Source organism: Crocuta crocuta, unplaced genomic scaffold, assembly GCF_008692635.1.
Source record: "Crocuta crocuta isolate KB4526 unplaced genomic scaffold, BGI_CrCroc_1.0 scaffold397, whole genome shotgun sequence".
Taxonomy (NCBI): domain Eukaryota; kingdom Metazoa; phylum Chordata; class Mammalia; order Carnivora; family Hyaenidae; genus Crocuta; species Crocuta crocuta.
Window position 1 is genome coordinate 2,037,737 of NW_027527387.1, and position 13,975 is coordinate 2,051,711.

General features: G+C 37.2%; 1 protein-coding gene across 3 annotated transcripts in view; it reads left to right on the plus strand.

Moving 5' to 3' along the window:
• LOC144221854 (myoD family inhibitor domain-containing protein-like) overlaps nt 1-13,975 on the plus strand; it is a 73,978-nt gene that overhangs the window by 42,839 nt on the left and 17,164 nt on the right. For 2 of the 3 annotated variants that reach the window (XM_077752371.1, XM_077752377.1), the window contains exon 3: nt 9,113-9,391. In XM_077752371.1, coding sequence (XP_077608497.1) covers nt 9,113-9,391 — 279 coding nt within the window. Of the gene's footprint in view, nt 1-9,112; nt 9,392-12,595; nt 12,619-13,975 lie in introns of those variants that run through there. The other variant, XM_077752386.1, reaches the window with a different exon arrangement.

Here is a 13,975-nt window from a genome sequence, read left to right on the forward strand (position 1 = left end):
CCAACCTCAGTATGCACATGATCTGCCTTCCAAGAATTGATGGCAACTCATTTAACTAACTGCTTTGCTACTGGTTCACAGTCACTCCTGATTTCCTAGGGTAGGATGTATTGATCCTCATCTTCCCCATTCTTGGCTTTACTTAGCTGGTTTCACATTTTAACAGCTTACTCTTGATGCAGGTTTTTATATTAGATCAGAGTTCTTGGTTTCAAGGTATTTTGACTTGTATCTTTGCCGTACTAGAGAGCTGTCATCCCAGGGAGGAGGACTAAAGTCACCCGAAGGCAGGGATGGGTCTAGGACCTAAGTCAGAAAGCAGTTCTGCATCTACCAAAGTGTGTCGATGTGTATCATAAGTTGGAACCTGAGAGTGCTGTGTGTTTCTTCATGAGAGGTGTTCTTACATGTTTTGTGGTCCTTGAAAGCTGTAATTAGTATGTAAAACCTCAGGACGGATTCTGGAGTTTCAGATATTTGGGATTTTCAGTGTATACTTTCCTTACTTGTTACCCACACTAATTTTACTGCCAAGTATGTTGTTTGATGTTTGTGGATGCTGAGTATGATTAAATAAGGTATTTCTGATATGTTAAAGATATGTGAATGTGTCCTATTCCATTGTGATAGATAATCAGGTGCTTTTATTTATTTGTATATTTTTAATGTTTATTTTTGAGAGAGAGAGAGCGAGAGAGAGTGAGAGAGAGCACGCAGGGGAGGGGCAAAAGGAGGGAGACACATAATGTGAAGCAGGCTCCAGGTAGTGAGCTGTCAGCACAGAGCCCAACGTGGGGCTCCAACTCATGAGCTGTGAGATCATGACCTGAGCCAAAGTTGGACACTCAACTGACTGAGTCACCCAGGTGCCCCAAAAATCAGGTGCTTTTAAAATGATTACTTATAAACATGGCATTAATAATTTTAAAAAAATTTAATGTAAACCTATGACCAGCAAGGTCAAAGAAATATTTAACTTATGGTCTGAAAGTTGAAGTATGAGTAGTTGCTATCTGATACTCATCTTTCTATTGTTTTGAGAATTCCAAGGAGAGCTTCTATTTGTTAAGACATAACACAATTATAGAATTTTTCAAACTTCTGCTTGCCCACTAATCCATTTTTTTAAACCAAAGAAATGCCTTTTATAACAAACAAAAACAAAGACAGTAACATTTCAGGATGTAAAATAGGTTTGTGGAAGATTGTGACTTGGTGTGGCCTTTTTATTAATATGTTTCTCTCCTACAAAAAAAAAGGCTGCTTAGGCTATTTTTGTAAAATACAAATAAATAGGCACCTTTTTTAGATATATGTCATATCGTTGTGAATAATTATAAGCAGAGGTCATTCTGTCAGCTGAGTCAAATGATGGAAATACCTGTTGAGTCAGAGAACAAAGGGGTACCATAGCAAACAGATCCCATCTTCACTATGGGATTGTATCAGAACACAGTGTGGTTTGCTAATAGGTAAGTAAAGCTTGTAGGTAACAATACATAAAGAAACCTGCTCACTTAAACTGAAAAATATTCTGTTCTCATATGTATGAGTGGTGGGCTCATGTTATCCACATAAGTTAACTAGAAACTGTGATGTGTAAGAGCTGGCATAAAGTAAGGCCATATTTGTCATTCATCTGGGGATAGAAACACGCATTCAAGAAAAGCTACACTTGGAGGGAATACAGTACAAAATTGTTCATCGGCTTACTGCTGGGGACTTTGCAGTAAAACATGTAAATCTTAAAAGAAAATGCCGATGATTTTCCTTAATAATCCTTACTTTTAAAAATTTTTATTTTTGAGAGAGAGAGAGAGAGACAGCATGAGCAGGGGTTGGTCAGAGAGAGAGGGAGTCACAGAATCTGAAGACAGGCTCCAGGATCTGAGCTACCTGTAAGCACAGAGCCGGATGCGGGGCTTGACCCACGAAACGTGAGATCATGACCTGAGCCGAAGTCAGACACTTAACTGACTGAGCCATTCAGGAGTCCCGTAATCCTTACTTTTTAATCAAGTCATAATGTTTGTGTATTTTTTTGAAACCTGTTAATTCATAAAAAGGTCTGCATTGCTTTAGAGGTGGGTAATATTTCCTAGTAACAGAATAAAAAAATAAAAGCCAAAGAGTAAATCAGAAAGAAATGTTAGGAAAATTATGTAGGGAAGAGTAAGGAAAAACAGTGGTATGAAACTGGAAAGTGCTAATAAAGTATCCATGCCCATGAGGACCTGTCACTTGATCTCATTTTGCCAGTGAAGGTCCTAATGGCCAGGGAGATAAAGTATCTTTATCAAGCTTACAGAACGGGGCAGTACTGAGTCTAGAATTCAACCCCTCATGCATCTCTGTGTCTCACTGAAAGCCTGTCTTCCCACCATGTGCTAATGCCAGTGTCTTTTTTGAGGAAAGCAGTAGCAATTGTGCACCAATTGCTCCTGAAAAGGGGGACCAACTTGTCCCGATTCACCTGGGCCTGTCGTGGTTTTAAAACTAAGAGTTCTGTATCCCAGCACCTCCTTTAGTCCTGACCATGAGATAGTTGGTCACTCTAATGGATTTTGTACCAGCCATGGTGAGGCTAAAAATTGTCTTCGAGCAGCAAAGTAATGCCAGGATACTTTTCCTACACAACTGCAGGATGCACGATTATCCCTCAGTAATAAGTAGCTTCTGCATTGTAAAGCTAGCTCATCTGCTGTCTTCTAAATCTAATCACAGGCTCTGCATTTGGCAGTGGTCTTTCTACTGCTACTAATGTGCTGTTTCTTTCTAGTGAAATGTTGTATCTTTTGGGTCATTTGGGCTAGGGGCAGTTCATGTATATGTATATAGAATTTGCATCACTAATAGGATTTGATAGAAGCTATATTGTTTTGTAACATTGTTTACAACAGCGAGTCCCAGCGTTAATCCTGTGGCTAAATAAAAGTTTCTTTCCAGGTCAGTGAGAGGCTCTGCTCCCTGCTGCCATGCAGATTCCTTCTGTTTGGTTTCTCCCACATGCCTAAGATATTTCCCGCTGCTGTGGTCAAAGCTGGGTTGCTGGCTAGTGCAAGAAAGAAAAGTATAGACGACACACCCAAGGCTTAGGCCCAGGCCTGGAAGTGGCAGAAATAATGTCTGCTCTCATTCTTTCAGAGTGAACATGGATATATGGCTAACTGAACCACAAGGAAGCCTGGAAAATGAGTTAGCCAAGAGCCCAGGACAATGGGGGGCACGGAATTGGGGGGAAAGCTAGCAGTCCTCCCTCTTTTGAGCTCTCCTTCATTATGGTTAAGGACTTTCTTATGTTCTTTACCAAATGAAGAAAATGATTGATTGTCCAAACAACCTCTAAAGTTTTATCCTTTTGTTTGGGAAGACGTATTTGCAACCTCTACCACTGATTACTGATGAATTACTGTTAAAAATGCTTTTATCATAAGAGAGTCTCCTCCATCTTGTACATTTCAAATTGTGTAGAGAGAATTTGATTGGGGTTCTCAAATTGATCACTGTTCCAAAAAGGACACAATTGCAAAATATGTTTCACTATGTTAATAGTGACAGTAAATAAAATGAAGATGGGAAATATAATATGTCATGAAAAAGTTCAAAGGCTCAAGAGATAAGTCAAAATTTTTGGAAGGCCCTTGGGGGTGGGATGGGGGTGGGGGCTGAGGAAACAAGTAGAAAATGCCAGGAGCTCCCAGACTATGTAAGTGTTAGGATGCAGGGTCTGTCTAGGGTACACCGTGAGAGGCTTGCATTAAGCTGAGGAATAGAGTTAGCCATTAGCACATTTACTTTAGTTGATTTTAGCTTAAATTTTACATCATAACAAATAATTTTATCACGTTAGTGCATCTTGAAGAGCTTTTTAAGGCTATTATATATTGATGCACGTTATATGTATATATAATAAAACATTTTATTTATATATAATCTCTACCATTTTAGTATGTGTGTGCACATGTGCATGTTTGTCTCTGTCTCATAGCGACCATGGAGTTACATAATATTGGGCACCCAGTAAAAGCTTTGTTAACTATCTCTGGGAAGAGTAATTCAGTTCATACCAAGTCACCCCCCAACAATATTCTATTTTGATAATTTTGTTACAACTTTAATTCCAAGCATTTAATTTTTTTCACATGTATACAACCACCATTTAAAGTGGGAAAGTGGTATGAGAATTCTTTTGTAATTTTATTAAATCTGATTTGTGAAAGAGACCAGTGACTCAAGAGGACTTGAACATGCTAATAGATTATATGCTGTAACAAAATGTTGCTTTGTATTGCCACTCGGGCAGCTACAGTTGCAAGTGTAGTTATTACTTGCTACAATATCGCCCAGTTTAAAAAATTATCAAAAGAAGTTCATGCTATTGACTCATTACTCTCATATTTATTATTCTTATTGAAAATCACTAGATTTAATTCTATTGGTTTCCTCCCTGATTGAAAACATTTGAACCTAGAAAGCACAGTATTTCTTAAGACATTTGTAACTATTCATCACGGATATTAAAATTACAATCATGCGGTATTGTGTGAGCACTGGTTTAAAAAAAAAAATCTTTACACATATGGTAAGTGGGTGACCAATGCTATCCAGGTTTGAAGATGCTGAATGTTCATATAACTGGTATTTGAAATTTTGATGTGTATTGCATTCGTTACTGAATATCAAGAATACATTTTTTGCTCACATAGAGTAAGTTTAAAATGGGGTCTTTTGTAGAAGCACCCATCCTGTTTAGAATGATATAACAGATGCTGAATGTTCACATATCAAACAAAATGCCAGCTTTCTGTAGAAAAGAGGTGTCAAAAAGTTTCTTTGTACCTTTAACGCATGTGATTATGTAGTACAAAATGCAGAGTTTGTAAAATTTCTTGAATATACAGGCAAAAAAATGAATAATTCAAAACAACTCATAAGTTCTACATTCTATTGTCCCTTTATAACGCAGGCAGAAGATAGCAGTGCACTCCCAATAGAGCTGAATTTGCACAAGTTACACCTCGGAAAATGCCAGATGGTCTATGGTCTACTTTTGAGAGCTGTCACATATGTAAAGATTTGAAAAAAGAAAGACAGCTGAATGAGAGCAGTGGATCATTAAAGGGAGAGTGAGGGTCCCTAGGCATCACTTGTGTTTTAAGAAGCATTGTGCCATTCCCATATGAGTGTGCTTTATTTTTTTTTTTAAAGCCATACACAACTTTTACACAATAAGGAAATCTATTTAAAGCCAAGTAGTTAGGGTTTAATCAGTCAGATGTTTTTGTTCTTTATTTGAGAATAAATTCATGTTTCTGACTTGGTTTTACTTATAATTTGACTGTGAGATTCAAGTCACACCCATGAAAAATTAGCAGTGAAGTTGAAGTAAATGTTAATATAGCTAATATATCTAGGGTTTATCCATTTTTAATTTGACTTATGTATGCATGTATCTGCCCAAATCCTAAAACTAAGAAGTTATTTTAATAAAAAAACTATTATTAAAAAAAAAACTGGCATAAAGAGATAATACTTGGTTACCTGATCATAATACAAACCATAGTAAAAATAATTAGATGACAGTGAAACAAAAATGAATGTACTATCATTTATCTGCCAACAGAAATAGATATCCTCTTGAAGATTGAAATGTAGATAAACCATTAAGGATGTGTTTGAATACCACTTGAGCCATACCTAGTAATTTGCAAATAGTCAATTTTGATAGTAGAAAAAGGTCAGATCTGTCAGTTTGAGAATTTGGTGGCAAGACATAGTTGTCTTTTACCACCTTTTGTTTTTTAATTTATTTGTTGAGAATGTTTTAACTACATAGTAGTTTTAAATTTATCTTGAATTAGGGGCTGTGACAGGATATTTTTGGTTGATAAGCAGTCTCCTTATGGTCAGTTGGACATTTCAATTTAACCAAGCTCTCAGATTGCTTTTGAAATATTCTTTTTGGAGAAAACATGACCCAAGAATTCCATTTATTTGGGGAAATTATGGGTAAGTGCTCTGAAAAGAACACCACATTAGGTCCACCTGTCTTCTTTGGCATCCCTTTAAATACATATGCATAACTCTGTGTTCACGAGGGGTGAGTATGGTGTCCTCTAGTTGATACAAGTTACAGGGGCAGCAGATTAATCTTTATATCAAACGATTGCACACCTGTAAGTCCTAGATCTCCCTTTGCAGATGCCTTGTTGATTTTTGTTATGAGAAGGACATATATAGATGCTAAACAGAGAAGTAAATTTTTCTCATCAAGAGAAAGGACAAAAACAAAATATTTTGATATGTTTTACCACCATTAGTTTAATTTTTAGACAATCATTCTCCTGTATCACTGAAGAACTGGAAAAGTGTAAGGGAGCTCATAGGTTAGTTTAAGAAATCAGGCATTAATGTCAACAGATTTGGTACGAAAGCATGCTTTTGTTTAAGTTAAAAAAATGTCTTTTTTCTTGAAATAAGAACATTCATGAGTTAGAATGTTTTGATATGTTAAGATATTTTTCTTCAAGAGACAGAGGATATGTGAACAGGAAGGGAAGTAAACAATGTGTGCTAGAGACTTACGCACATGCAAACAGTCTTCTTTGTCAAAAATATATACCAGTCTTAGATAATCCCCAGAACACAGATAATCAGACAGAGTCAATGCCACGTATAATTGTTACTGCTTTGCATGCAATGCTTTTCTTGGTTGAAGAGTTCTTAGTATTCAGGTGTAATACTATACATTTCATAGCTGCTCATACTCATAAATGGAAAAGAAGACTAATTAAAACAGCAGTTTTATATTTTGAAATTGCAGGACATTATAAAATAGTAAAATTTTGGCAACAAATTGTTTATATGGGTGTTTTTTGCTGAAGTGCTATGATTGACAGCTTTGCTTGGGAGCTACTCAATCAAGGTGAATGTAGATTTTAATAATCTCATTACTTAACCAATGTAAAATAACACTGGGGCGGGGGAGTCAGGGCTCTTTAGCTGCAAACCCTAGAATCCATTTTTGCTAATTTAAATAGAAAATAAATTTATGAGCATACAGACCCTCCTAAGAGTTACACAGCCACAGATCTTTTCCATGTATTCAATGGGGCTTCTTTTTGAAAACCCCACTGCTACAGCATTGGCCTATTGGTCTGCTAGGAAATGGACATCAGACACCACAGCCCCCTGACAAAACCAATAAATGCCTTCTACAGGGTCTGTGCTGAGAGGTTCCACCTCCCTGGTGGAGGCAGATGCCTTCTTGCATTGACCACTCTGCATGTAAGTCATACTTGTGCTTAGTAGAACTTAGATCACATACCTGCTCATTAGCTGCAGATGAGTATAGGAATGGAATAGAGGAGTTTACTAAAAATCTGTGAGGGTGTTCAGAAATGCCAGGCAGCACAGATGATGGATAGTCACCCTGCTTTTTTTATGATTCATTGTCCAAAGAATCAAATTAGTTTGCCCCTCCTTAGTGTCACGGTATTAAAATAGTGTTACATTTTTTTTTCAATCTGAAATGGTTTGCTTTTCATATATAAGTATTGAATCTATCTGTAATTTATTTCTGTAAGGTATACGTACACCTAAATGTGTGTACACATACATGTTGGGAACTCTCTCTGTGTGTGCCCTGGCTTATATGTCTGTGCCTGGACTAACACCACACCACTTAGTTCCTGTCATTTTTTAATAAGACCATATATGTAGTAAGTCAAATGCTGAAACCCTCTTTTTCTTCCTGAAAATTTCTTTGGTGACTGTTGATTTTTCTTCCTCATAAATTCTTGGATCACCTTGTCAAGTTCCCTGAACAAGCCTGTTGGACATTCTATGGGAATTACACTAAATAAATAAATTGGGGAGAAATAACATTTATATGCTCTACAGTTAGTAGGGTTTTCTTTAATCTCCTTCAGTATTGTTTTGTAATTTTTGCCAGAAAAATTCTCTGCCCATTTTTTCCTAGCTTAATTCTTAGATACAGTGATTTGTTGCCTTTTTTGTTTTTGTTTGCTTGCCTGCTTGTTTGTGTTTGCTTTTGTTCATGATATTGTGAAGAGTTTATTTTTTTCTTTCTATTTGGTTTCTGTTGGCATAGAGGATCTTTTTTTTTTTATTTTAATGTGGTTGATCTTGTATATACCTTGTTAAATTCTTAGAGTTTCAAGATTTGCAGTCTCCTACCTTTCCCCCAGAACATTCAAATCAGGTATAGGTCTCAAAAAAAATTTCTCTCAGACCTGTTACTTCTTTTTCATATTTATTGTTTTCTCCAGGACCTCTAGAGTAGTGTCGAATAAGAGGGTAGAAGCCAGGCTGCCTGTTCTTGGTCTTGACCTAAGTGGGAGCATGTCTATAGTGCTGACTTTTAACTCTGGCAGATGTGTTTTATCAGATTAAGGAAACGGTCTTCTATTCCTACCTTTTCATAGATATCGAATTAAAGAATACATCTAGAAAAGGTTTTCTTCTCCAAGATTTATAATGAAATTGAAGGGGCACCTGGCTGGCTCAGTTGGAAAAAGCATGTGACTCTTGACCTTGGCGTCCTGAGTTCAAGCCCCACATTGGGTGTAGAGATTACTTACATAAATAAACTTTAAGAATGAAATGAAGTGATATTGAAAAGAAAAACAACTATATTTCCTTCTCTATTGTCCAGCTTTGACACTTGAATTAATTGTTCTTTTCCTTTTATCTCAAAAGACAATTATTTTACCCCATTATCAGAGATATTGAGATAATATTGCTGTGTTTCTAGAGGGGCCCAGTGCATAGAAAACAAACATTTGCTGTTGAATGAGTGTGGAATAACTTTTTCAGATTTCCAACTAAAATTTTCTTAAAAAGCCAAACCGTCCTTCCTGCTATTTTCCTATTCTTTGTGTAAAGTCACTTTAGATGACCCTGTTCCCGTTTAGCCTTTTGTATTAATTGTTTTCTCTGTGTTCATGCTTATTAATATTTCCTTCTTGTATTTCCTTCTCAATTTTTTAATACCATGGGTAAAACCCAGAAAAAAAATCTGTTAGTGAATATATTTTGATGACTTTCAAATATTTCTTTTTTAACTGGATCAACTTTTCCTGTTGTTTAGCCCAACCTCAGCGCCTGCCTCAGCTTCAAACGTCCCTACAGGAGCCAAGTGAGGAGGAAAGCGGGAAGATAAAGAACGGCCACACTAGTCTGAGCAATGGAAATGGAATTCACCACCACGGGGCCAAAAACATATCTGCAGATAATCGAAGACTCTCAGCACCCGTTTCTCACAAAATGCATAGAAAAATTCAGTCCAGCTTGTCCGTAAACAGCGATATCAGTAAGAAGAGTAAAGTAAATGCTGTCTTTTCCCAAAAGACAGGCTCTTCACCCGAAGGTAAGTTTGAGATACATGCTTATTTTATCTGACCAGATATAAAATTGTATTCACCATTAACTACTTGATCAAACATGAATGAAGCATGTTGCTCATCTTTCAGACAAACAGGAGTTTTGGTAAAACGCAACATCTGCATAGGGAAACACAGGCTTGGAAAGGAAGTGTTAGCCGCTGACATCCTGCTTTAGACTATTGTCTTCTAGAGTGAATAGTCAGGACTTGAAATAGAACTGATAGACCTATTTTTTTAATACCACATTGAAAAATACAGATGCAACATTCTGGTGGCGTATGAATGTGTTTTCTCTGTCCCTGATTCATTATGATAGTCTGTGGTTCAGAGATAAGATGACTTGTTTGTATTTTTGTCTTGCAGATCCATTCTTAAATATGCAAAAGTAAAATGAGGAAAGAAATTGATAATTTTCATGCTCTTGCCAGGGAGTGGGTCGGTGATCGCTGTTGCTTCACTGCCTAGCATCTTCCAGCCACCAGTGCTGTCACCCCTTGCATCCCACCTCATTCCCCGGTCACTGTGGTCAGGTTGTGGCCTCTCCTCTGGAGGCACACGGGTGTTCACTGACCTCTCAGGAGCTACTGATTAGGTCTTCAATCCTGCTTCATCCTGCCTTGGCCAGGTTAGAGTCAGGTTAAGTACTAGGAGCTTGAGAAAGGTTTTCTTTATTAGAACACAAGCCCATCTGATGACGGGTTTACAACCCACAACCTCCTTTTCTAAACATGGTTTGCTGTATTATATTTTGTGGTAAAAGAATAGCATCCCTACCATGTGTAAGGTCCCAGGTTTCTCCCAGCCTATCCATGTTCCTCTGTTCTTCCTCTTTTCTCTCCTTTAGCAATTCTTAGGGATCAAAAAAACTCAAATCTGTATTTTAGATATAGATATAGACACAGGTATATATTTCCCCCTCTGGTTCTATATCTGATTTTTTTTTCTAATTCCCCTCACCTTTCAGTTTTAATTACCATGAAATTTTAAATGAGGCAAATTCTATGGATGCGTCTGTGAAGTTGGCCATGCTTATTCATAGAGATAAATTGAGTTGTAAATAGGAAATTGTATTGAGAGTTACCAGTAATGAGTGGGAGAAAGGATAATACATTTTGGCTACAGGTGTCCTAGACTCAACTGAGGTAGAGTGTTAGGTTGATCAAATGATATGATAATAAATGGTCTGCATAGTTCCAGGTCAGTGACACTACTTTCCAAACTAATTAGATTGAAAGGGACATGATTGACACTTTAAAATGAGTTTGACATGTAAGGTGTATGGTCATCTCTGAAGCAGAGGTAGGCTGTTAACTAAACTGGCTCTCCAAGGAGTTGGGAAGGCAATGCAATTTTCTTTAGAGTATCTTTGCTTCCAGGTGATTGGGTGAAATAATTGAAATCTACTTGTTTTATACATTTGAATTTACTTATTACAGCCTTAACCTCTTATATTCCATTTGCTATTTACTTATTGTAAAGAATGGTAGATCAGTCCTACCTGAAATGTGTGAATCAATCCAACTTGAAATAGCTTATGGAATTATTAGAAAATTGTCATTATTTGTTTATTTTTAATACCGTGTCTGAATTTATTTCTAATGGAAGAATACACCTTCCTAAGTAACATTGAAGCAAGAGGAAAGTTGATAGTGTTGAAATGAAATAGAGTTCTGTTCTCCCTCTTCCTCTCCCTCTCCCAGGCCTGTGAGTGTGTGAGGGAGATAAGGATAAGGGAAGTCCCTTGTCATCCTCCTCTTTATCACCAAATCTTCTCAGGTTGGATTGGGGAATGAGGAATATGAAACATAAATGAAGATGTCTGAATATAGTATCTGACGCCCTGTCCAGAACTTTGCTGTGAGGCTACAGAATTTGATTGTATGTTCCTTATGTTGTGATCACTCAAATCTAGGTGAAAATGTCCTTGTCCCTGCTCATGTGTTCTTCAACTTGGACATCCTCATGCTCTTTGATGCTATTTAAAGTTGGGCCCTGCCTTTTAGTTGTGAATTTAAGTTTATTCTCTGGCAACGTAGTTGTAGTTGAACAAAAAGTACAGAATTGGTAGATGGCAAATGAAATTACAAAGTGCCGGCCACCAGCTAGCTGGGCAACTTGGCGTTTCTCAGGGACTGCTTTTTCTATGAAATGGTTTGGAGTAAGGATCCTTCACGTTAGGTTGGGTTCCAAGATTCTGTGTTGCTGTCTCCACAGCAAAACTGCTTCACTTCAGCACAGGTTTCTTGTTCTGCAGAATGGGATTCCTGGCGGAGCAGAAATTTAATACTTGCTGAGTAGGACAGGGCAGGAATGGTTTTGATGAACAGGGATGGTGTCTGGATTTCAGAATAAGTCAGAACAGTAGGTGTTGAACAGGCTTGATTTAGGACACTAATAAAAGTGGATAAAAATTATTTAAAAAATAATGAGGGATTTAATAGTTTTCTTAGTTTCTTTATGTTATATTTTCTTAAGCCTGTATTGTCTATGCCTGTTTGTTCTACAGTAAAATGGGCAAATGAATAGCAAAATAATATTCACTCAGTTCAGCTAAAAATCATTTAACCACAGCTTGACAGTGTGTGTTTTCTGGACAAACGGTGCTTGTCGTTTTTTTTTTTAACACGTAATATTGATGAGGGCATTTTTCTGGTTCAGAAGATGGAATATGAAAATATTTCATATTGCTTCATTAAGAAAAGTAAGGGCCTCTTTGCAGACCAACTTTGGAAAAACCCTTAAGTTGTGGGCCCCCTTTGGGGTATCTGGGCAGCTCAGGCGGTTGAGTGTCTAACTTCAGCTCAAGTCATGATCTCACTGCTTGTGAGTTTGAGCCCCACATCAGGCTCTGTGCTGACAGCTCAGGATTCTCTGCCTCCCTCTCTCTCTGCCCCTACCCCACTCATGCTTTCTCTCAAAAATCAACATTAAAAAAATTTTATAATAAAAATATTTTTAAAAATACATGTGGGCCCCCTTGCTCATGCAGAGCTTAGGGACTGACCCAGCCCCATAATTGAGTCAGTGCATTGGCAACATCTTGTAAGATGCAACTGAGGATTATCTATGGTCTGAGTGGAAGCAGGAATATGTACCATTCATTCTCCTTTTAAGCTATGTTGAGTCACAAGTTAATTGATTCTCTGTGCCTACTTCACTCACATGATTTCATTTTACCCTCCCAACAGCACTTTAGGTCAATCAATTCTGTGTAATTATCTTATTATAAATGAGGAAACTGAGGCACAGACCGGTCAGGTGAACCCACTGAAATCAATTGGTAAGTGGTAGAAATGAGATGAAACCCCAGACCTTCTGGCTGCATAGTCTATGCTCCTAACCACTGATACTTTGCCTTACCCAAATTCTTTAAGATAAAGGTAGTTACTGTTCATTCCACCATCATGTCCTGTGTTGTTGGACTTCTCGGTGGATTCGGCAAGGATCTTGGTATACCTTTGCCTTCCTGAAGCCTTTCCTACTCAAACTATAAAACAGTTGTCACACTTTAGCCCTGTGCTTGTTTCCTTTTCCTGCCAGACTAAAGTCCTGAAGAGGCTGGACTGATCGGAGTCATTTTTTTCCTCTTTAATTTATAACGGGGTCCAGCACTGTAGCTTCATAGAGTGTCCCAGCAGTTAATAAGCGATACAGTGTTTTATTCTAAACACCTTTATCCTACTCTTCCTTGAAACTATCACTGGAAAATAAAATAGCTGCTCATATTCATTAAAAAATGTTACTTTAAAAAGTTCCTTTTATGCAATAGAGGAAAAAAATACACATGTTGGAAAATTTTGTACCTTTTATTTAAAGGTTATTAAATAAGTAGATTTCTACTTGTTTTGTATAATTAAATATTTTCATACATACTTAAAATGTCTGATTGCATCACCCAGGTGGAGAGTTTTAAGACTAAATGTTTAAGATTCTTGACCTTTGAAATAATTATAGGATAATTTAGCATCATATAATATTCAAATTGCCATGGGTTTTCATTAGACTCAGCCACATTTCTTATCATATTTGAGGTATTCCAGTTACAGCTATATATTTATATAAATTTAAGTTTCAACAAAAGGGTTTTTAGAACAGACTTTATACCTTTTGGGTTAATATGCCATCTTACATATATACTTCTCCAACCCCAAAGCTCATTGAACATAAATTGAACAAGATAGTCAATTTAGCAGTACCTAGTATCTGTCTCATTTTTAATCACAGACAGGCTGGGTGGCATAGTGATTAGACCACAGACTCTGAAACTAGTCGACTTAGATTCAACCACTGACTTGTGATGGGTAGGCTTTGTACCTCAGTATCTTAAGTGTAAAACGGGGATATTATTAGTACCTACTGCATAGGATTGTCATAAAGAGGAGTTGAGTTGATGCCAAATTCATCTGAGTTAGAACCACAATCTGGCCCAGATGGATTATCTGATAAGTATCACTGCTAACATGGTCATCATTAAAGAGCTAGCATTTGTTAAGAATGTTAACTCCCTGAAGAAGGCAGTGCCTGGATGGCCATTCAATAGATAGATGAGGGACTTGACGGTAGAGAGA